Source organism: Budorcas taxicolor, chromosome 19 (assembly GCF_023091745.1).
Source record: "Budorcas taxicolor isolate Tak-1 chromosome 19, Takin1.1, whole genome shotgun sequence".
Taxonomy (NCBI): Eukaryota; Metazoa; Chordata; class Mammalia; order Artiodactyla; family Bovidae; genus Budorcas; species Budorcas taxicolor.
In genome coordinates this window covers 37,241,197-37,263,686 of record NC_068928.1, presented here as the reverse complement: position 1 = coordinate 37,263,686, position 22,490 = coordinate 37,241,197, and the positions used below count along the sequence as shown (strand labels likewise).

Sequence of the window (22,490 nt, the reverse complement as noted above, 5' to 3'; positions counted from 1 at the left end):
GAAACGTGACACACCAGCCCGCTCGGAGGGGTTTCGGACAGAAGGGAAGGAGCCGCGCCGCGTCGTCCGCCTCCCAGCGCGCCGCGGGCACTTCTCCCGGGCCTCCCCGAACTCTCCCGCGACCTCTGCGCGCCCTCCGGCCGCTCTCCCCGCCCCGGGTCCGGACAACTTGAGGGGTGGGGTGCAAAGAAAGTTTGTGTCTGCTGCCGCCGCCTCCCGCCTCGGCCTAGGAGGCTCGCCGCCCGCGCCCGTCTGCTCGGCCTTGCCCGGGACCGCGTCCTGCTCGAGACCGCCACCATGAACAAGCTGTACATCGGCAATCTCAACGAGAGCGTGACCCCCGCGGACTTGGAGAAAGTGTTTGCGGAGCACAAGATCTCCTACAGCGGCCAGTTCTTGGTCAAATCCGGCTATGCCTTCGTGGACTGCCCCGACGAGCACTGGGCGATGAAGGCCATCGAAACTTTCTCGGGTAAGAGTCCACCCCCTCCCCGGAGAAAGCACCGCCTGAACAACGGGGACCTGCTCCTCCTCTTCCCCTGCCCGCCAACTCCTCTCTGCTCCCGGCCTGCGGGGCTTGGCCTGGGTACCGACTTCCACCCACCTCCTCCGACGCCCTCTCGGTTCCCCCTTTGACCCCTCGCCGGTCCCTCCCAGCCCTAGATGAAGAGCTGGAGGTTTTAGTGAAGTGATCCCCGTACCCCCCCAACGACGGGACGGGAGCCCCCGCTGGCAGGAGGGGGGGAACTCGCCACCAAGACGACCACCGCGTGGGCGTCGTTCTAAGTCAGGCCCTCGATGTCCAAGGCTGGCCCCCCCACCCCCCAGCACTCCCTCCCTTTTCTCCGCCCTAGGCCTTTCCGGGCGGGGAAGGGTCCTCGCTCGTTTCCCGATCTCCAGGGTTTCCGTGGGGACTGCAGCTTTCGGGCTCGACCTGAGAGCAGCGGGGTCCCGCCTCCCGCCCAGGGCCCGGGGCTTGAGCCATTTTGATTTGAAAGTGGGGCGTGAGCGGGGTGGCGCGGCGGCGGCGGCGGGTCGCCATGCTGCTTCCCGAGACCCAGGCTGGGCCGAGAGGCGCGCGCCGCGGCCGCCGGGGACCCTCCCGCGGGGCCCCCGCTCCGCTTCCCCGGGCCTCGCCTCCGGGCCGGTCCCGACAGGTGACCGCCCCGCCACCCGAAGCCCTTCTCCCTGGCTAGGCAGGAAAATAAAGTTTCATTCTGCTCCCCATCCCCCCACCCCCCGCCACACACTTTAGGAGAAACGGGGAGCCCTTTCTCGGTCCCCTCTCCCCACATCTGGGAGCTGGAAAGGTAGCCGGCCCACACGGACGCCCTCGCATCTCCCAAATCCGGCTCCCAGAGCCGTCCACTACTCAGCTAGCTTCAGTGAGAGAACAAAACACAAATTCAGAAAACACGATAATGAATTTATAGAGTCCACCATTCCTCCAGCGACCTTCTCACATCCAGCTGCGGAACCCACTACCTGGATTCCTAGGAAGATCTCAAATCCCAGTAACCCCTGAATCACCCTAGTGTCTTTCTCCTTCCTTTTCCCGCCCCCTACCCTCTGTCCAAGCCCTCATATTGTCTTTTTCAATTTAATCTGTAGGGAAAGTGGAGCTGCAAGGAAAACGCCTAGAGATTGAACACTCCGTTCCCAAAAAACAAAGGTAGGAATGAGCTTTTCTCTGGGGAGGGGTCAGCCTGGGGATGCTGAGAGGCTGTGTTTAGGGGTCCATCGTGTTTCCAGGGGAAGAAATCCTTTACTGGCCTTCCTACCCCCAACTCCGGATGTTGGGGGCAGGGAGGGAAGATTGGCTAAGATCTTGTAATGGGTCGTTTACAGCTTGTAAAAAAAAAAAAAAGCTGGGGCTGGGGTGGACTTGGAGATGTTACTTGGAGAAGTAAAGGGAAAAAAGATCAATAGGGGAGAAACCTTTTGGAGTTTGTTCAGGTGTGTGGGGCTATTTTTGTAGGGAAGCTAAAAATCTTTTTAAGAGTTTAGACTCATGGACATTCAGCAACTTTTTAGCAGGCCTGTTTTTTCCACCCTTCTCTCACCATAATTCTTAAGTGAATTGGGAAGAGGGGTCCCCTTTGACTTCCTAGGGGAAGTGGAATGAGTTCCTGCCCCCTGAAGAATTCTATGCTTGCGCTTTATTTATATTTCTGGAACAGGCAAAGGCGTAGTTTTTTTTCACAGACCCCTACCTCTAGTCCCTCCCCTCAGACCTAGTCCACCCCTTCCAACTGGATTTTGCAAATACGCTTTGGCTGTACTATCCTTTCCGAGCCCCCCACCCCCACTCCTTCAGTCCATTGTTACAAGGGGACCATCTGGGGTGAGAGCTTTGTGTTCAGGCTGTGAGCTGGGGCTCTTTGGAGGGTCTAGAACTCCCTGGATGAATGGGTGTGTGTGTGTGTGTGTGTGTGTGTGTGTGTGTGTGTGTGTGTGTGTGTGCAAGAAAGAGACTGTTCAGTACCTTCCTATTCTCTCTTTAGCAAAGGGAGTACCTCTATCATGTTATCCCCAAAACTGATTCATGGTTCATATCTTTCATTGAACTCTGGCTGGGAAGTATAAGGGCAGAGTCTTTCTGCAAACCTCACTTTAAACGTGTTGACAGTGCAGAATTTTCTCTCCTGTTGCAGTCCCCAGAAAATCTATGATCCTCCCCCCCCCCACCCCCACCCCCTCATTTCAACTGGAAACTTGCTGCAGTTCAGGATAGTCCCTGGCTTTTTCTGGGTGAGAGAGTGGAAGTGTGGGTGACTGTGCTTTTTTGAAGGCAGTTAAGAGGATCTACAAAGTTTAATGTGAGAAAAATCTGTTCAGTGCTTTAGGTTGAGATATTTAAGTAACATGGAACTGTTGTATCTATAGATGATCAATATGACTTGTAACTATGTTTATAGAGCTTGTGATTTAACCTCCAGTGCTTGAAATACTCTGTTATTGGAAAGGCAATTATGGTTAAGGAATAAAGAGGCAATAAAAGCAGAAGAAAGAAAAAAAAGTATTATTATTTGGAAGCATTTCCTGGAGATGGGAATAAGAGAAGTATGTACACTGACATCAGTAGATTTACTGAGAAGATAGTGGATTTTTGAACTGAAAGCTGAGTGTTTGAAACTTGTTGATGGGAAATAACCAGAATAACTGGAATTCTGAATAATGTGGAATTTTTCCTTTTGCTTTAAAGGATGGTTTAAATTTTAAAGGGAATGAAGTGAAAAGCAAGAAAAACAGCAAAATGTGATGAAATGGAACCCAAAACATTTATATTTTAATTTTCATGGTGCTCTGTATTTTATGGATCTTTTCTCCTAAGCCATCTGCTTGCTTTAAAGCCATTTTTAGGCTGCTTCTTGTCCCCTCCAAAATGTATTACTGAGAGCTTCTTTGAGTTGGGAACGGGTGGGGTTTGTGAGGACTGGGTACAAAATCTTCCTTTCCACACCCATATTCAAACTTTTGTGTGTTCTCCCCCCTTCCTGAAACAATTTTTGAGCACAAACATTGAGTCAGTTGTGTTTTGTTCCTCTGAGTGGTGGTAAGGCACTTCATTTTTCTAGAATGAATCAATTTTTGAAGTTTTAGGATTTAAAAAAAGGTTTGTTTTCCTGAAGTCGGTTTGCTCTATCATTTTGTGTTCTTTGAGGAAGCATGTTGTGGTATGTGTTTTCAGTCTGTCTGAGAAGTATTTCTTCAGTTGGTTTGTTCCTGGCTTTTTTAGTTTTGTGGATGTATAGGACAGGAACTAGTTAATTAACTATGACTAATGTATTTTAAGCAAAATGAACAATGGTGCATATATATATATGTGGGGCGTGTGTGTGTGTGTGTGTGTGTGTGTGTGTGTTGTTTTCACTGTTTAAAAATAGAGGAGAACTCTTCTTGATGTACTCAGTTCCAAATGAACTATGGCTTTAAAGATTTCCAAGAAATTCATAAAAACCTTCCAACCTAGTTCCTGGGGGTTTTTTGTTTTGTTTTGTTTTTGTTTTTAGAGGATGGGGGTTAGCAAGCAAAAGATACAATATTTTTTAGCAGTTCCTTCTGAGTAACTGATTTTGAAGTATTAATATATTTTGTTTTAACCTTGTATCTATTTGATAAATACAGTTTGTTCCTTTTTAAGAACTCAAGAGAATGAACAATATACATTAACACTGAAAACATTAAATTGAATTTTTTAGATGAATGGCATTAAATTTCTCTTGAGATCACCTTTCCAAGTACCCTCTTAGTCAGTGTTGGAATTTTAGTCAAGAGTTTCAGCTTATTGTTGAGAATCTATATAAATTTACTGCTAAGTGTTAAGACAAAGGAGGGAAAGCAAAAACATTTTAGAAACAATTGTGGAAAGCATTTGTATTTATTTTTAAATTTGAGACACTTGAGTAGTGAAGGTAAAAGGGTATCATCCTAATGAGACTTGGGTATTTTGGAAGAAAATTCCTTAAAAGGGAATTAAATTTTTGTTTAATTGACCACTGTGTGTGACTTTTTCTAGAGGAATGTGGCCTAAAGATAGCATACCTCCTGTCAACTGGTGTCATCAAAATAAAAGGTGTTGTTAAGGGAAAAAAAAGATGTACTCCATTTCTCTAGGTGAAATGTGTTCAAGATGAAGACTTTGATTTTCTTAGGCAGGTTAGTGTTGTTTTTTCTGATTTAAAATGAGGTGGGCTAATTGAACACTTTCCCTTGTATTTCTAACTATCAAAAAACACACAAAAAATGGTCTTCCAGCCAAATGAAGTGTGAGAACTCAGAAGAGTATGTATTCAAACTTTATTCTGATTGTACAGTTTAATTTTTAAAAGTTGGTTGCTTTAAAAATCTCTGTAAAGGGATGGCTTGTGAATGGCAACAAATATTTTTAAGGGATTTATGGAGACGCTGAAGAAATAATTGGATCACTGAGTGTATTCAAAACAGACAAAAATTTTGCCTTCAGGAAGGGGTTTGCCTTTAAGGAAAATTGTTCTTATGGGCTGAAATGAATTATAAGAGAAGCAAGGGAATGTCTTAAAAAAAAAAAAGAAACTTCAAAGGAGGAAAAGTACTAGAGTGGGAGTATTCGCAGGCACTTTTGCCATAGTGGTTTATAGCTGAAAGGTACATTTGACCAGGTCTTCAACAAGTAAGTTGAAAGTAGAAATAGTTTTACGCTTTTAGTAAAAAGGTTTTCCTAACTAATAGCAGTTTTTTTGAGTTTTAAGTAAGTTGAAAAAAATCAGTTGATTCTTAATTTTTCTGCACTGTTTGGAGAAAAGGTGGGAATCAATTCACTCTTTCCATTTTAATTGTCACCTAGAAAGTAAATGTTTGCAAATTTATTTTTTTCACTGCTAGAGAAATCTTTAACTTAGCATTTAGTGCTCAGTATTTGAAGATGACTTTGCTAAAGACAGTGGTATAAGACTGTCCTTTGGAAGAGCTGTAGGTTTCCAGAACCCTTGGCTTTCTAACCCAAAGTAGATGAAATTTTACTCCAATGATTTCCCAGATGGAGAACTTTTGTGTAAAGAGGTGGAAGAATTGTAATTCCCATCACTAATTTATTCAAAGTATAGTTAACTGGTCCAAATGTAAAATTGTAATGGCATAGACTTTGCTGGAACAAGAGCAAAATGTTCTATCTTGTAATTATGTTTTAGAGGTGAAGTACATGACGTTAATCATTGGAAGAATCTTGATTCAAAGCTTCAGAGCATCTAATCTTTTAAAATTACCTTAATATATGTCATTTGAATCTTACTTTATGTCTTTGAGTACTTTTAAGCCTGGTTTTTTTTAGCTTATTTATTCTATAATGTGTAACAACAGTTGACAAAGGCACCATTGAGATAGGCTTGTGAGTATAAAATTTTTAAACACTAAATTTTTTTTTCAGAACTGGTTTAAAGTGAAAAGAAGGAGACCTAAGTGCTATTTGTAGACGTTTAAGGGTTTTTGTGGTGAAGAGATATAGATTATTTGTACGTGTGTTGATTTGTGTGTGTGTGTTGGGGGGGGTGGTGTTGGTGTTGGTCATGTTGTCATTAGAATAAATGTATGAACCAAAGGCGTTTGAAGAACAGACATTTCGCCAACTGTTAGAATTTAAATTATGTCTTGTTCGCTCCCCATCCTCTTAAAAGATTTTTAAAATGTGGCTAATGCCTTCCAGAAAGTGCAGCTTAGATTTTGGGATGGGAGTGTTTGGGAGAGAAAAGGGGAGGAAAAAAGCAGCAGGGGAGACTGGAAAAATCAGACGAGTTAGTCCTGGGTTGGAAATTCCAGACGGGGAAAAAAAAGAAAGAGAGATGGGGGTTGGGGTGGATTGCCCGCTTCTCTTTTAAAGAGGAGCGGCCGGAGGCGCACAGCGACCGACGGGAGAGGGGCTCTCAGACACCAGGTTTGGAAGACGGTGTTAGATTCAGCCCAGGGCAAGGCGATTTTTGCTTTCGGAGTTGCCTGCCTTCCCTTCGCTTTTTGAAAAAGCAGAGAAAGTCGAGGCGGCGCTGGAGGCGCTTCCTGGAGAGCCCGCGCCGGCCCCGCTGCCCTAACCCTTCCCCGCCCGCCGCAGCCCCAGCCCAGCCCCGGCCTCGCAATCTCTGCCCGCTCCGCGCAGGGGCCCCCGCCTGCCTCTGAGCCAGCCCCTGCCCGGGAACAGCCGCAGGCCTGGGTCTCCGAGGAGGGCTTCCTTTCCCAGGGTCCCCGAGACCCCTGGCTGCGACGCATCGGCCCACAGCCTCGTTTTGGTCCTGGGAGCCCCCAGATCCCAAACCTCGCCGCGGCTTACCCGGCCTTCCACACGGGGAGAGGTCCCAGGCCCCATGGTGCAGACCTTCTAGCACCCGCGCTGTCTCAAGACCTTTCCATTCTAAGGCAAAAGCTAAAGGCTGGTGGGTGAATGTGGAGTGAAGAGGCAGAGGAGACAGGAAAAGAGCGGGTCCGGGGAAAAGAGGATGAGAGAGGTGGAGAGAAAATGGAAGTCCCTCTAGTTGCTGCCCTGTCCCATAGACCTGAGGCCCTTAGCCATGGGGCATAGAACCTTGAAGAGTTAACAGAGTGGGATAATATTTAATCTTTAGTAGATGGACTGTGTGTCCCCACCTCCCAAAGGCTGACTGAAACAATAACAAAGGGAGTAATAGTAACCAGAGGATCTACCATGGGTTTTATTTAGTTGTAAATGATTGACAGTAGGTCTTTCAGTTGGCCACTGGTGAGGCTGCGGAGATCCATCAAGTGTTTGACTCCACGTTAACCTCAGATTTGCATGCTATTTCCACCTGTGTCTAGTCCATACCTTTTAAAATGTCTGTCAAAGGAAATAAGAAAAGGTCTGTCCTTGAAAAAACGTGGAATCAAAATGTATGCTTTTTTGGAAATTGATTTGATTTGGCTGGAAGACAATTGTCCAGGAGAGCGCCTGTGATGGCAGCACAAACAGGGAGACGTCCAGTCCTTGGTTTGTTAACTGTGTTCCAGTAGAAGAACCTGGAGTTTGTTCACAGGGGGCTCTGTACTTTTTAGCAGGTCCAAGGGGTCATCCTAGTATTGAACAAGCAGAGTCAGCTTTGTAAGACCTGTTTCTCCTTTGCAGCCAGTAGGTTTGCAATAAAGTGTCATGGAGTGAAGGAAGAAGAGGCTTGAACAACCTTTCACCCTAAATGCAGACTGCTGAAATAAGATGTGTGTTGATTATGGGTAAATCACAGGAGAAGAGTAGGTCTGGACCTCATCATTTTAATATAGTTGGAGAAAACTTGATTGCGAAACGCTGAAATGTAACTGTATACAGAACAAACACCACCGTGCAGAAGTCCAGGCTTCCAGGATCTGATGTTCTGGTCGTGTGGCAGAGAGCAGAGAGCATGGTGAGCCACCAGTAAACTGCTTCTGTATGAAATACAGAGCAAATAACTGGAAGAGTAAAAAAAGAATTTTTTTACTAGACTGTTCAGATATTTTCAAAACCCCTAAGGACAAGTCTGATTTATTAGACAAGTGGCATTTTGGGGGCTAAAGGCATATATAAGTGATCGGTCAGGATGGGTGGGAACTTTGTTCATAGTTTAGTGGGGGAGGTTGTGGAGAAGATCCCTGTTAGAGAGGAGACAGAAGAAGTGAAGGATCTCTTTTCATTTTCTCTTTCCCTCTACAGCATATCTGTTTTGTGGATGTTAGTCAATCCTTTGAACATTTCCTTAGGAAAAGTGGGTTAAGGAAGGCTTCATTTTTACTCATTTTGAGTTAATTCAGTTAAAAAATGAGTTTTTCATCCAGATGTTTTGGCCACTTGGAATGGAAAATGTTAAGTCTGAGTGAAGTTTGATTGGATGGTTTAATTTAGTTAATTGGATATAGTTAGAATCTTTAAGAGGAGAAATGAGAGAATTTAGAAATTTTTAAAAGATTGTTTTGTGTAAAGGTTGTTTATGGAGTCTGAGTTCTTTGGCAACAGGAGCAGGGAGGACAGGAATCATTTTCAGAATTCTTGAGGCTCAAGGAGAGAGGAAGCACTATTATTAGGTCAGAGTCTCACGTCCTTCCCTAGGTCCCTCACTCAGTCCTACAGAAGTGTGGACACCTTTCCAGGTGTCGCCAGAGATCTCCGGAGAGTTTTGGAGTCCAGCAATGAGTGGGAAACTGGACAAGTTAATTAATCTCCTTGAGCCACCATTACCTTAACTGTAAACTGGTGCTACCACACATTAGCTATTCCTATCCTTTGTTTTCGATACGGACTTGTGCCTCCTGTCTTTGGACTGGGTGTAAGCATTGGGCTATTTTCCGAAGGCAGTAGGTAAGGTGTTCAAGTCCACTTCTGTGAATATGGTGTGCATTTTATGTGGAACAGTGATGGATAGGCATATTGAAGGGGATTTGTGTGTAGGATGGTTTTGATAACCTGTGTGCTAAAAGGAAAGGCCACCTTTTGGGAGATAGAGATGAAGCTCATCAGGGCAACTGCCAAGAATCCCTAGATATGGGCCCTACCATTGTCTCTTAACCATCCTTTTAGGAGAATAGAGCATATTTTCCATTGTTGATGCCCTCAGCCTGGACCAGGTTTCTCACTGAAATTTTACTCTGGTGCTACTGTCAAAGGTGCTTGTAGGGTAGGGAAACTGATGAGAGGAGAACTCCCCTAATTCTGCAGATGAGGTAGGTGCTGTGAGAATTCTGGGTGAAGGGGACTCTTAAGTCCTCTAGAAGGGCTGAGGAAGGAAGAAATAAGCAGCTTCCCCTACCTGGTAGGAGATGGGCATGTTTCTCTTGAAGTTCTGCTCTTACTTAAGCTAACAAAGTAGGCATTCAGGAGTTGGGGGTCCCTTGGATTCAGAGGTAGTGACTGCATCCCTGGCTCCCCTCCCTGTGCCCTCTTAGATGGCAAGGCCGTGGTGGTCTCAGTCTGTTTCCCTGGTCTGGAAATACTCTCCAAAGGTGTACTCTGGACCCACCTTCATGTCCACTTCCTTTCTGCAGCCCTTTCTGCTCAAAAGGTACAAGCATACCTACCCACAGACTTAGAGTCCCTCTCCACATCTCAGTCCAGAGAGTGAGGATTGAATCTTCTCTTAGTGGGATGGGGAGGGGTAGGGCTTTCAATCCGGATGTGGTTTTTGACCATTTAACAGGCTTGTGACTTTAATCAGTTACTATAAAGGATTTTACAATTAGTTTATGTGGAATGATGTGTGTTGCCTCTTTTCTGGAGTGGCATTTGGGATTGCTTGGGGCTTGTCAACTTTCCGTTAGGTACTCTTGAGGAGGAGAAAATGAGGGGAGACAGGAACTCAAGTGGGGGCTGTTGGGTGGAGTAAACTTGTTGGGGCTATCTATTCAGAATTAGACATTTATGCCACTTCCTCCTCCAGGTCTCTAAGTTGCTTGGGAGGAGAAGTCCAACTGTAATAGAGAGCAGTTGCCTTGGCAGGATTTGGAGACGGAACCCTAAATTAAAGGGCAAAGACGATCCTTCACAGACGTGGCTGTTGGTGGCTGCAGCCAGTTTGTTCTGAGTGAGGACTGGATGTAAATAAGATGTTGGCTGGGGAGACAGCAGGGTTCAGAAGAATAATCTTTTCATGTCCACTCCAGCAACTTTTTATTTAATGTGGAAGAAGGGAAAATCTAGCTGGCTGAAGTTTCATTTTATATAGAGGGGTTTCCTCCCAATGTTTATTACCATTTGGTTCAAAGCTGCTTCTGCTGACTTTTTAGAATAGGCTGGAATGATATAAGCCCAGAATAATAAGCTGTGGGAGGCAGGAGGGGGAATAAAATGATTTCACAAACCTCACAACCTCGAAGATCTCTCAGATCATCTTTATTTCACTTTCCCACCCTTGCCCCGACCATCTTGGGTAGTTTCCTTTAAACTTCTTTTTTTTTGGCTGTGCCCCATGGCGTGTGGGATCTTAGTTCCTTAACCAGGGATGGAACACCTGCCCTGTACATTGAAAGTGTAGAGTCTTAGCCACTGGACCCCTAGGGAATTCCCTGAATTTCTAACTAGAAGAATAGTGCCTGTCTAGGCCCAAGTTCCTCTCTTCTCCTCTAAAACACCACACAGTCAGCCACTTTAGTCTGAGTGTGTGGGGGTCTTGCCATTCAGTCATCAGCCATTTTAGGGGATGAAGTGGGGTATAATTTTAAAAATACATATTTACAACTAAATCATGTAAGAAAATATTTAACTAGACATCTGATAGTTTGCATATTGCTCCAAAGCTTGGTACCTCTATTCATGCATGTAGGCATGCATGCACTTATTTTTATCTGTTCAGAGTCTGCTATTGACATCCCCTCTGCCAGGTACCAGAAATACAAAGGACAAGATATAATACAAAGACAGACCTTAGTCTTTAGTGTGGAGATGCAAGGAAGTACACTTTATCAGATCATTTTTCTCCTGGAGATTTTAGGTTTCCTCCTCTATCCTTTTTTTTTTGGTATAAGCTGTGGCATAGTAAAAAAATTAATTTTAAATTAAAAATTAAATTTTATATTAAAATTAGTAAGCAATAATTAAAACAATTTTATGAAGTAAAATATATAGAGCATAAAATTGACGATTTTTAAGTATACAGTTCAGGTGTACTAAGAATATTCACATTGGCGTGCAGCCATCCTCTCCACTTATCTCTAGAAATCCTTTCATCTCGCAAGATTGAAACTGTACCCCATAAACAGTAACACCCCATTCCTACCTCCCTCCAGCCGTATTTGCATCATCGGTTTTGATTTTCTTACATGGTGGTTGCCTCCCCATTTTATATAAAATGGGAGTCTTTGCCTGACCCTTCTCCTGAATTAAATATTTGATTATTCATTGGTTTTTTTATCTAGCATTATTTGGTCTTTTTCAGGGCAGGGAATGGAGACATAGGGAGAAGGAGCTGCACAAAAAAGGTGCAAGATAACATTCCTGCCCCCCAGCATTTTCACTTTAGATCCAAGAAAAGCTGTGGGACCACAGAAACCAAGAGGCTGCAATGTGAGGCACACAACCTCAGGAACTAGCAGGAGGTAGGCTTTGAGTGAGTGTGAGCTGTGTTTCGAAGGATGGGCAGAAAAAATAGGAGTGGATTCGGGAGAAAACTGTGGGCAGGCAGCGAGATGTTTGTGGGGTGATAACTCTTCTGGAAGAGAGTGGTGGTATCCTAGTGGGGGAGAGCAGAGCCCCCCTCCAGGTAGATACTGAATAGTCACTGTTATTTCCCCTATTGAGCATCTTTTTTGTGCTGTAGGTCAAAAGATGAGTGCCTTTTGCAATGATAAGCATTTATTGAGTACCTACTGAGATGTAGGCATTATTCCTGTTTTGATTTCTAAGAACCCTGCAGGCATTAGTCTTCATTCCACAGAAGAAGCTGAACCTCTAAGTGGTTATGGTAGCTTAGCCAAGGTTGTACCTTGAATAAGGAGTGCTGAGATTCAAACTCAGACCTTTGTACCTTCAAGGCTGAGCTCTCTTAGAAGGTGGGAGCAGGTGATCCTTTAAGAGAAGTTGAATGTTTTTTGGGGGGAGAGCATAAGGTTAGCAAATAAAAACATGCTTGGCATTAATTTTTCCTGTGTTCTGAGTCTCCTGACTCTAGATGTTTTATACCTGCCTTGCATTGTATTTTCTTCTCATCATTGGGATTTTCAGGCAATCTTGACTGGTTGAAGAAAACTAAGAGTGTTCTCCCTGTGTCTGGGCAGCTGTGATAGGAAATGGGAATTCTTCTCTTAATGAAAAACCTACGGAAAGGGAGTTGAATGAATTGGAGAAGGACTTGAGTGGTTTAGGATTCAGATGTCCATCTCAGCTTGCCATTTGGCCAGATGTGGGTGCACTTTGGGATCTGGGGTCAGTATCTTCTTGGGCCTCCTGCCATCTGAAACCTCCCCATCTCCTAAACCCGGAAAATAAACTGGCTATGTATGTATTTTGAGTTCTAAGAGCTTCTTGGCATTCTTGGAGGTGCCAGGGCTGGAGCTTTAGGCTGATTTTTTTTTTTTTTTCTTTCCCTTTTCCTTTTGTTTAGGTTCAAACCTGGGGAAAATGGGAGGCTGGGGGGAAGGGCAGGGCCCAAGTGGCTTCCCCTCCCACCCTGCCTCCTCCTAGCAGGAAAGGACAAAGAGTTAACCTTTGTTACAAGCCTACAGAATCATAATTCATAGCTCATACATGTTTTTGAGGAGCGAGAACCCAGTTACCTTTTCCTGGTGAGCAGGAGCAGGCTTCATGGTGTGGTGACACTTGGCAGGCTAGTGTCAACTTGGGACTAGGCACTTAACCCCTGAGCCTGTTTTTAAGTTGCAGAATGAAAGTAAAAATATTCTCAATATTCTGTGGTTTAGAGGCTCAAATCAACCTCTTGTGTTCTAGGCTCATAGGAGAGTGTGGATTGTAAACCCTAAAGAGGCTGTTGTGTCCACCTCTTTGCTGAAGTACTGTGTAAACGTGAGTTATTAATAAGACTATCTTTAACTGATGATACCCCAAGAGGGCGGACAAAAGAATGTCATTTGCACCCCCAGACAAATGCCCTACTCTGCGTGGAGGTGTGACTCTTTGATTATAAATTTTCTATAGTGGCTCCCAGAACGCCCAGGGAGGAGGGTCTTTTTTCTCGAGGCCCGGAAGGCCTCTTGGTTCCGCGCCCCCAGCCCACCCCACTCCCAGGCCTCAGTTCCTGCCTTCTCAGTGGGAGGCCTCCCGGCCCGGGTCCTGCCTCCTCCCACAGCCCAGCCGAGGTCTCTAAGGAATGCCGCCTCCCGGGCCATTTTCTCCCCTCCTGCTTCTGCGGCCCCACTTCCAGCCCCCTACCCCCAACCGGTTCCCACTTAAATGCTTGCAGGCCTGTTTGCAGGCGGGAAGCCCCCTCCCCCACAGGACCACCTCAGTCACAGCCCTGACCACAGGGAGGTCGGGTCTGGATTTACTAAAGGACCCCAGAGGGGGAGCCTGCCCCTCGCTGGCTGCCTGGCTCGCTGATGGGGTCGGGTTTCGGCCGGTGGCTCTGGAGAGAGAGACAAAGGGCAAAGTCCTGGTCCCCACCCCCACCCGGCAGCCCCCGGCGGCTGTCCCCTCCCCCTCCGGGCCCTGCGCGGGTAGCCCGGGGCCCCCTGGGCCGGGTGGGACCGGCTGTGGCGAGTCGGGAAGCCGAGGGGGTTCTGGCGGCAGAACGTTCTAGACCGCCGGGCCCCCGCGGGCCCCGGGCACACCCTCGGTCCCCCTCCTTGTGCTCTGCCAACTCGGCCCACCCAGCAGCCGGGTTGGGGGGCTGAGCGCTCGGCTTCTGCCGGCTGAGGTGAGAGGGGCTGGGGGAAGGGGCCGGCCCACGTGGGGCACAGGCCCGGCGACGCCAGCCCGGCCGCTCAGCTGCTCGGCCCTTCTCAATTGCCCGTTCATGAGGACTCCCCTCCTCCCCCCCAGCTGCTGCCAGCCCTCCCCCACCCTCAGCTGCTGCCGCCCTTCCCAGGCACCTCTTTCTCCTTTGCCTTGCCGCGCCTGCTCCCCGTTGTCCTCGCCGCCCTGGGTCCCTTGGGCTCTTCGAGCCCTTGCTCCTGCTCCTGGCCCAGGATGGTGAGAACCATCTCGCATGACGCTGATGGGACGTCCTGGCAGAGTCTGGGGCTGGGGAGAAAGGCCTTTAACAGAGAGGGCATGTCGCTCCCGCCCAAGCCGGGGCAGAACTCAGGGCTGCGCGTCCGTGGCAGGGGAGAATTGTTTTGATGCACTACCCATTAGAAAGAAAGAAACAGCAGTTCCTGAAGTTTTCCACCACCAACAGGTCTGTGTTGGCAGCTGGAGGAGAGAATTCCTTGAGGTTGTTAACCTCCTGTTGGAGGAACACAACCAGAGCGCCTTCCCACCAACAGGGTAAATTGTATTTTTCAACGTCTACTGGCATACATTCCCATCCTTTCACAGGAAAACTAGCAATTCCAAGAAGCGCCCAAGTGACACCAAGGTCTTTCTCAGTGCAAATTGTGAGTTTCAGAAGAAGAGAAGAAGGTTTCTGTTAAGATTGATCTAGTTTTCATTTCTTTGCTTCTCTGCCTCAAAATCTTAGCCTGGAGCTGTGCTTCAGAGCTTGCTGGTCCCTCATGAGGGGAGGGACCCCCCCACCCTGCCGCCCCCTTGCTTCATTTCTGAGGCACACCTTGGTAGTGCTTTCCCCTGAGTGTCAGCTCCATCCTCAGCCAGGTCTCTGGCCCCTGAGGCCAGACCTTTTGGCTCTAAAGCTTCTTCAAGAGATGCTGATATCTCCACTGAGGGGATGAAAGCTAAATCAGTCTCTCCGTGAGGTCTTTCTAGCCCCCTCTACCTTTCCTTCTGTCAGAGTGTATTAGCCTCCCCCACTCTGAGGGAAGATCCTGGGAACGCTTCCCATTACCAGCCAGAGAATGAAGGTGAGCGGTGTCCCCAATGGTTCATTTCTTACCCACAGCGTTGCTCCCTCCACCAGCAGGGTTGTGCTACTCACAGTGGGCACCTCTCCTGTTTGTCTCCATGCATCCGGTTTAGCGCATGGCTCCTTCACACCTCGCACTTCATCTGTTGAGCTCAGGAGGCCATCTCGGGCTCTAGGCAGCCCTCAGGTGAAAGCGCATGGATTCTAGGCAGAGAGAGCACTGTGGAGGCAGGGAGTGGCAATTGGCCCAGGCTGACTTGGAATTTGTCTCGAAAGAGCTACGCTGCCTTAGCTTCTGTTTTGGCTTCCTCTGGCGCTGCCCAGATGGGCAAGGAAAAAAAGTGGGCTCTCTAGTCAAACCATGTATTTCCGAGATGAGTAAATTGAGCAAAAGATTTATTCCTCCTTTGCTTGCTCTCCAACACCAGGTAGCGCCTTCCCAACTGCCTGTCACCTCTGCACTCCTGCCTATCCCAAACCAAGATGAAATTTTGCAAGACAATATTTGGTGACTATACTTTTTCCCTGCTAACAAATCTCTCTGACAATCATCCAGCCGTATTATAGTGTAGTTAGCTCTTCTGCAAGTTAAATCCTGTGCCCAAATTGGAGCCGCATGCAATAAAAGCCAGTTGGCACGCACTTAGCCATACAGAATATGGGCATTTTTCCTGCTGCTGACATTGGGGCTATACAAGCTTCTGCTGTGTTAACACTTCTTGTCAGAGAGAAAGAACCGAAGTTTGGTGAGATGAGCAGAAACCAGCCTGGGAGGAGAGCTGAGTTCTAGTCCTACCTCGGTTTCCAAGTCTCTTTCCTTTTCCTGTGCCTCGGTTTCTCCTATAAAATGAGAGGGACTATTTAGGACTCTTGTTAGACCTCAGTATCTACATCTGATTTCCTCGGTGTTGGAATCTGATTTTCTTCAACTGGAACTTGCTATTGCTGGGTTAATGATGTGTGTGTGTCCTTGGTCATCTGAGAAGCCTAATGAATCCCCGTCTTCTTCCCTGATTGCAGGCGGGCCAGGAGCACTTTAAACACAGTACAAGAGCCTTCCAAAGAGGGACTATGATTTGTCCCAGAGTTTCTCCCCGGAATTTGCTTCCTGTCCTCAGCATTAGTTCAGGAGCACACGGACGGTGTGTGTGTGCTGCATACCTTTAAAAGACCATGTTTGAGGGACCAGAGATACATTCCAGCGGTGTCCCTGCTGTCCTGTTTCCCCAATACTTTGACCCCTTGGTGGTGGCATCTGCTCTGCCTGGTCCTGCATCTTCCAGCAGGTCTGTGTTTTCCTTTCAAGCCCCTACCCTGCCCGTCAACCCACCCGGCTGCCTGCCTGTCTGGCTGCCCTACCTCTGGATCAGCCTGGCACAGAGCCCTGGGCATTGGGCCAGCTTCTCCTCCCCTCCCCAGCCCCGCCCCCTTTCTCAGCTACTGCCATGCTTGGAGCGTGCCAGGTCCGCCCCCTTCAGAAGCTTTCCTGCACAATTATTTTTTTCTCCACCTCTCCACTCCACAGGGATAAGGAGGCAGGGTGGGGAGGAAGGACTAGGTCAATGGTGATCTTATGGGAAGGGCAGAGGTTGGCACATTAGGACATCTTTTATGTGTGATTTTTCAGTTGGGCAAAGCAACTGGGATGGGAGCCAGCTTTGGGAGGGGGGGGTCGGTGCCTCTTCTCTGGTGTCAGCTGCATGGGACTCTCTTGTTGAGGAGTCGACAGTATCACCCACTTCTGAAGGGTTACTGTGCCCAGCCCACCTCCTCAATGCAGTTAACCTTTTCTGTTCCCTTCTCCCATCCCTAACCAAGCTAGGGTGTCCTGCTGGACTGTAAACTGAAAGCAGGAGGCTTGCCTAGCTTCCTCATCACTCCGTGCTCTGTACTGCAGCACAGTGCCTCGCACAGTCCAATGGAAATGTGAGGCAAGGCACACATCTAAGTGTAAATTTTCTAATAGCCACATTGAGAAAAAAGTGGAAAAAAATTAAATGTATTTTTGGCTGTGCTGGGTCTTCGTTGCTTTTCGAGGGCTTTCTTATTTCGGTTTCTTCTCTTGTGCGTAACATGGCCTCACTAGTTGTGGTTCCTGGGCTTAGTTGCTCTGAGGCATGAGGAATCTTCCTGGACAGGGATCGAACTCATGTCCCCTGCATTGGCAGGTGGATTCTTAACCACTGGACCACCAGGGAAGTTCAAAAAAAGTGAAAGTAATGTAGAAGGTTAACTCAACAAATTATTTTTAAAATTTATTCAGAGATTATTGTCAGCATGCAATCGGTATAAACTTATTTTTACTACTTTATTATTATTAATTTTGGGGGATAATACCTTCCCTGGTGGCTTGGCAGTAAAGAATCCGCCTATAATGCAGCAGACCCAGGTTTGGTCCCTGGGTCAGGAAGATCCCCTGGAGAAGGGAGTGGCAATCCACTCCAGTATTCTTTGCCTGGGAAATCCCATGGACGGAGCAGCCTGCTGGGTTGCAGGTTCAGAAAGAGTCGGACATAACTGAATAACTGATCATGATGAGCATGAAATCTTAGGAACCCAATGTGTATTTTATTTTACTGTTAGAGCCTGTTCCAATTCATATGATAAATTTTCATTGGACGCATTTGATCTGTATTTAGAGTTCGTAAAATTTAGAGACGAAAAAGTTAAATTATATGAAACCTTTAGTTTAAAGAAAAAATTCAGTCGCTGATTTGAAGTGCTCAGTAGCCACACGTGACTAGGCTAATGGCTACTGCAGTGTGGATAACACAGGTTCAGTGCCTAGCAGGTGCCAAGAAAGTCTGGAATGAATGACTCCAGCAGCTGGACACCAGAAACCTTAAGAAAGTGGTAATGACCTTGACTGCTGATTAGAATGAAAAGAACATGGTATCATTGCAAGTTTGAAAAATCTTAATTAGTTGCTCACTGTTTTAAAATGGCCAAGTAATAACCCCAACCCCATCACCAGGCAAGCTTAGTTTTCTAATTGCCTTGGGCTGTTTCTTCCCACATTTTCGAGGAGATGCCTGGAGGCTGGAGTGAATTTGGGTATCACTGGGGATGAAGTTAGTGTGGATATGTGAGAGAGTGTCTTAACTTTGGGCTATGGATGGATTCCAAAGCTTTTGTTAACCCATGAAATCTTTAAATTGTGTGCAGAATGTTTGCATCTTTCTGGTGAAGAGTGTTCTTACCTTTTATCATATTTCCTAATGAGAATCTCCAGGGGAAAAATTGGTTCACAACCACTTCTGTAGACCATTAAGACACAGAAAATCACTCTAATTAAAAAGGTGTAGGAACTTTTAAAATTAGTGGTCCAGTGGTTAGAACTCCATGCTCCCAATGCATAGTGGCCTGGGTTTGATCCCTGATCAGGGAACTAAGATCCCGCATTCCACAGCAAAGATGCCACAGTGAAGATCCTGCATGCCACAACTAAATATTTGGCACAGCCAAAGACATTAAACAAAAAAAAAGAAAGTGTATCACTGTAGGTGGACAGGGTTGATCTCTATCTGGGAATATAAGATCCAGTAAAATAGGCTAATCCTAATCCTTTGTTTCTGTGATGTGAGAAACTGAGGTCTGTAGAGTTGAAGGCCTGACTTGCTCAAGAGCATGCAGCCTGCTAGTCAGAACCGTGACCTGGGGGAGAGGTGGAGATGAGGGTCTAATCTGGAGAATCTGACTTAATCCTAGTTCTCTAGAGAGATGAAAGCCTTAATTTGATTCTGATAGGGGGTTCTGGGGGTTGGGGCCCCAAGTCTGAACAGTTTTCCAAAACCTGCTGTTGCCTCTCCCCACAACTGGCTTGCTCCACCTTGATGTAAAGGGAGTCTTCCCACTAGAGCAAGATGAGGTCGCTAGCATAATTGAAGGTCGCATCCTACCCTCTGGACATGGGGGTGGAAGGAGGAAGGAGGTGGTTTGTCTGCAGGGGTTAGAAAAAGAACACTTCTAAGGCAGGCAGTTTTTAGCTGTCCTCCCGAAGACCTAAAGACCTCCCAGGGTGTGTTCTGTCCAGGTGTGCGTTCTGTCGTCTGGGGAGGCCCCCTTCTGAAAGGGGGCCTGTGCGTCTGCTTGTCTCTCCACTGGACCTCAGACCCGTCCTCCCTGCCCCCATGAGGCTCCTCACCAGGGCCTGGATTCTTGCTAACAAAAATAAAATAAGAAAAAACTTCATTGGCTTAGACGCATTAATTTTGAATCTGTGATGACATTAAAATTGGGTGAGCTAGAATTATCTTTTTTAAGAAAGTTTTTGTTATGGAAAAAAAAATATTTTGAAAAGTAGAAAGGATAATTAAATAATTCCCCCATGTACCCATCACCAAAAATTACCAAATCATATTTGATCTGTATTAATTTTACCCCTGGTTACTTTAAACCTAGACATGACATTTTATCTGTAACTGTTTCAGTATGTATTTCTGAAAATCAGCATTTTATCTTTTTGGCCATGCCTTGAGGCTTGTGGAATCTTAGCTCCCCTGCCAGGGATTGAGCTCTTAACTTCTGATGGTGAGAGCTGCTCAGAGTCCTAACTGCTGCTGTGAGTGCCTGTGCGCTCAGTCTCTCAGGGGTGTCTGACTCTTTGCCACCCCAAAGGCTGTAGCTGCCAGGCTCCCCTGTCCATGGGATTTTCCAGGCAAGAATACCGGGTTGCTATTTCCTACTCCAGGGGATCTTCCCAACCCAGGGATCGAACCCGTGTCTCTTGCATCTCCTGCATTGGCAGATGGAATCTTTACCACTTTGCCACCTGGACACCCTCTAACCACTGGACTGCCAGGGAATCCCCTGACTTTTTTTTTAAGAATCTTAATTTTTAAAAAAATGGTACAAATGAACCTATATACAAAACAAATAGACTCACAGATATCGAAAACAAACATACGGTTACCAAAGCCTGTTCTAATATTATCAAATATCTAGTCAATGTTCAAAACCCATGAATCCCTTTTCAACTAACTATGGAAATATATGTCTTGAGAAGTTATAGGTGGGGTGTTTTGACTTCCTGGAGAGCAGTACCCACTCAGCACATCTGCTCTTCACTCTGATGGTTGAACTCTGTGAGTGTTTTAGATTTGTCCTCAAGCCAAACCTTTCTTGTATTTTGGCAAAGACTTTTGTTTCCTTTCTGTCATCAAAAAGGCAGCACAAGGGGACAAGCCTGGAAGAGCCTGGAACCAGACAGCCTCTGTGTTTCAGTACTGACTCTGACTCTGGGTATCTGACTTGGCAGATACCCAAGCCCTCAATCTCAGGGCCTCAGTCTGTAAAGTGGAGCTGCAGTTACCATGGGCATGGATAGTGGGAGGCTTCTTGGAGGTGTAGAATCTGCACCTGGCGTCTGGTAAGCACTCCTGACATGTTAGTGTCTTCCTTAATGAACTGTTTTCCTTCCCATTCAAGGTCAATGACATGTCTCTCAAAAAGTAAAAAGGATCAGAGCTCCCTGCCCCGGGGAGCTTTCCAGTCATACTTTCAGGTGTCCAGCTCCTGTTCTTCCTGAATCTCTTGTTTTCCTATTTATCTCCTTAGCTGTTGCTCAGATGCTCTCTCCCTCTGGTCTCTCCTGGAATCTCCCCTGGGCTCGAAGGAGGTCACTTGGTCCCTGTGGCCCTCGTGTCCCCTGCTTGTCCCCAACCACATCAGAAGGGAGCGTCCCCTATGATTGCTCTGTGTCTGGGGAGCTGCCCCAGGGCCTGCTGGTTAGGGCAGGCAGAGGGGGTCAGAAGCCTCAGGGTGTTGGCATCCAGGGAAATAATTTGACTTGTGCAACCGATGCCTTCATTGCCAGGGGCTGGAGGCTTTACTCTTTCCCTTCACGAGTTTATCAGCTCCAGGATGGGTGGTGGCTCCTGAACCTCTGGGAGTTCTCTTGCTTTTCCGAACAGTAGGTATTGGCATGTAGGGTCCTGCTCAGTGTTCAGTTCCCTGTGTGCCTGTAGTGCAGAGGCTCCGCTCTAATCTAGTGGAAACCTGTCTATCAGTCGAGTGCTGGATTGGGACCCTTCGGTTGTCACAGGAGGTGGAGGTGTGGGCTGTGGTATTTCCTGCTATTTCCCCATCAGTGCAGAAGCCTAACCATTTTACAATCACAGGTAGCCACTCCTTGTCAGACGTGTAGCCTCTTCCCATGCCAGTGTCCTGGGGACTGACCGAAATTGGGACTGGGACCATGACTTAGCAGGCCTCCTGCCTGTTCTAAGTCCTCACAAAAGCCCTATCAGTTTTCCACAGGAGGAAACTAAGGTACCGAGTAAAGAAGTCAGGGATTCTTAACTTCCATCCTGACCCTCCAAGCCCTCAGCACCCTGCCCTGGCCCAGCTTGTACTGCACAACCGGAAATGCCTGTAGGGTGAATGAGTTAGCAGTGGGTTCCTGGAAGGGACTTGAGTACTGGGTCCACTTCTCAACATGGCCCCATGTGCCTTGGGCCTGAAAGAAATTAGGTAGCACCATACTTAATACATGGAGAAGGCAGTGGCGCCCACTCCAGCACTCTTGCCTGGAGAATCCCAGGGACGGGGGAGCCTGGAAGGCTTCAGTCCATGGGGTCGCTAAGTCGGACATGACTGAGCGACTTCACTTTCACTTTTCACTTTCATGCATTGGAGAAGGCGATGGCACCCCACTCCAGCACTCTTGCCTGGAGAATCCCAGGGACGGGGGAGCCTGGAAGGCTTCAGTCCGTGGGGTCGCTAAGTCGGACATGACTGAGCGGCTTCACTTTCACTTTTCACTTTCATGCATTGGAGAAGGCAGTGGCACCCCACTCCAGCACTCTTGCCTGGAGAATCCCAGGGACGGGGGAGCCTGGAAGGCTTTAGTCCATGGGGTCGCTAAGTCGGACACGACTGAGCGACTTCACTTTCACTTTTCACTTTCATGCATTGGAGAAGGAAATGGCACCCCACTCCAGTACTCTTGCCTGGAGAATCCCAGGGACGGGGGAGCCTGGAAGGCTTCAGTCCATGGGGTCACTAAGTCGGACACGACTGAGCGACTTCACTTTCACTTTTCACTTTCATGCATTGGAGAAGGAAATGGCAACCCACTCCAGTGTTCTTGCCTGGAGAATCCCAGGGATGGGGGATCCTGGTGGGCTGCCGTCTATGGGGTCACACAGAGTCGGACACGACTGAAGCGACTTAGCAATAGCAATACTTAATACAAACCAGGCCAAGGGCTTAAAAGTCAAAAGCTCGTGGTCTCTGTGTTTTTGTCAGGGTTTGCCTTGCTGGCCAGGTTTGGAGGCCTGAAGTGGCCTTGTGTGGGTTCCCAGGATTGGGTGTGTGTGCCCCGGAGAGGTGGGTGAGCCATGCCTTTTGGGGGTGGGGGAGGGCTGCAGGATGTCTTTTCTTTCATTGGTTGGGTGTCCCTGCCCTCCTCCCTGCTCCTTCTCTTGGAACATTCCAGACATTCCAGACTGCCATTGCTTTCAGGATATGGATTAACATCCCAAACTGAGATTTGATTTCACCTCCCCATCCCCTCCCAACTCTTCCCTACCCTAAAAGAAAGCCCCTAAAAGAGGGAGTTTGAAGTAAGAAGAG

General features: G+C 47.2%; 1 protein-coding gene across 1 annotated transcript in view; it reads left to right on the top strand.

Moving 5' to 3' along the window:
• Positions 1-297: 297 nt before the first annotated feature.
• Positions 298-22,490, top strand: part of IGF2BP1 (insulin like growth factor 2 mRNA binding protein 1) — a 40,510-nt gene continuing 18,317 nt past the window's right edge. The window contains exons 1-2 of the mRNA XM_052657243.1: positions 298-472; positions 1,612-1,672. Of these exons, the coding sequence (XP_052513203.1) occupies positions 298-472; positions 1,612-1,672 (236 nt within the window). The remainder of the gene's footprint in view (positions 473-1,611; positions 1,673-22,490) is intronic.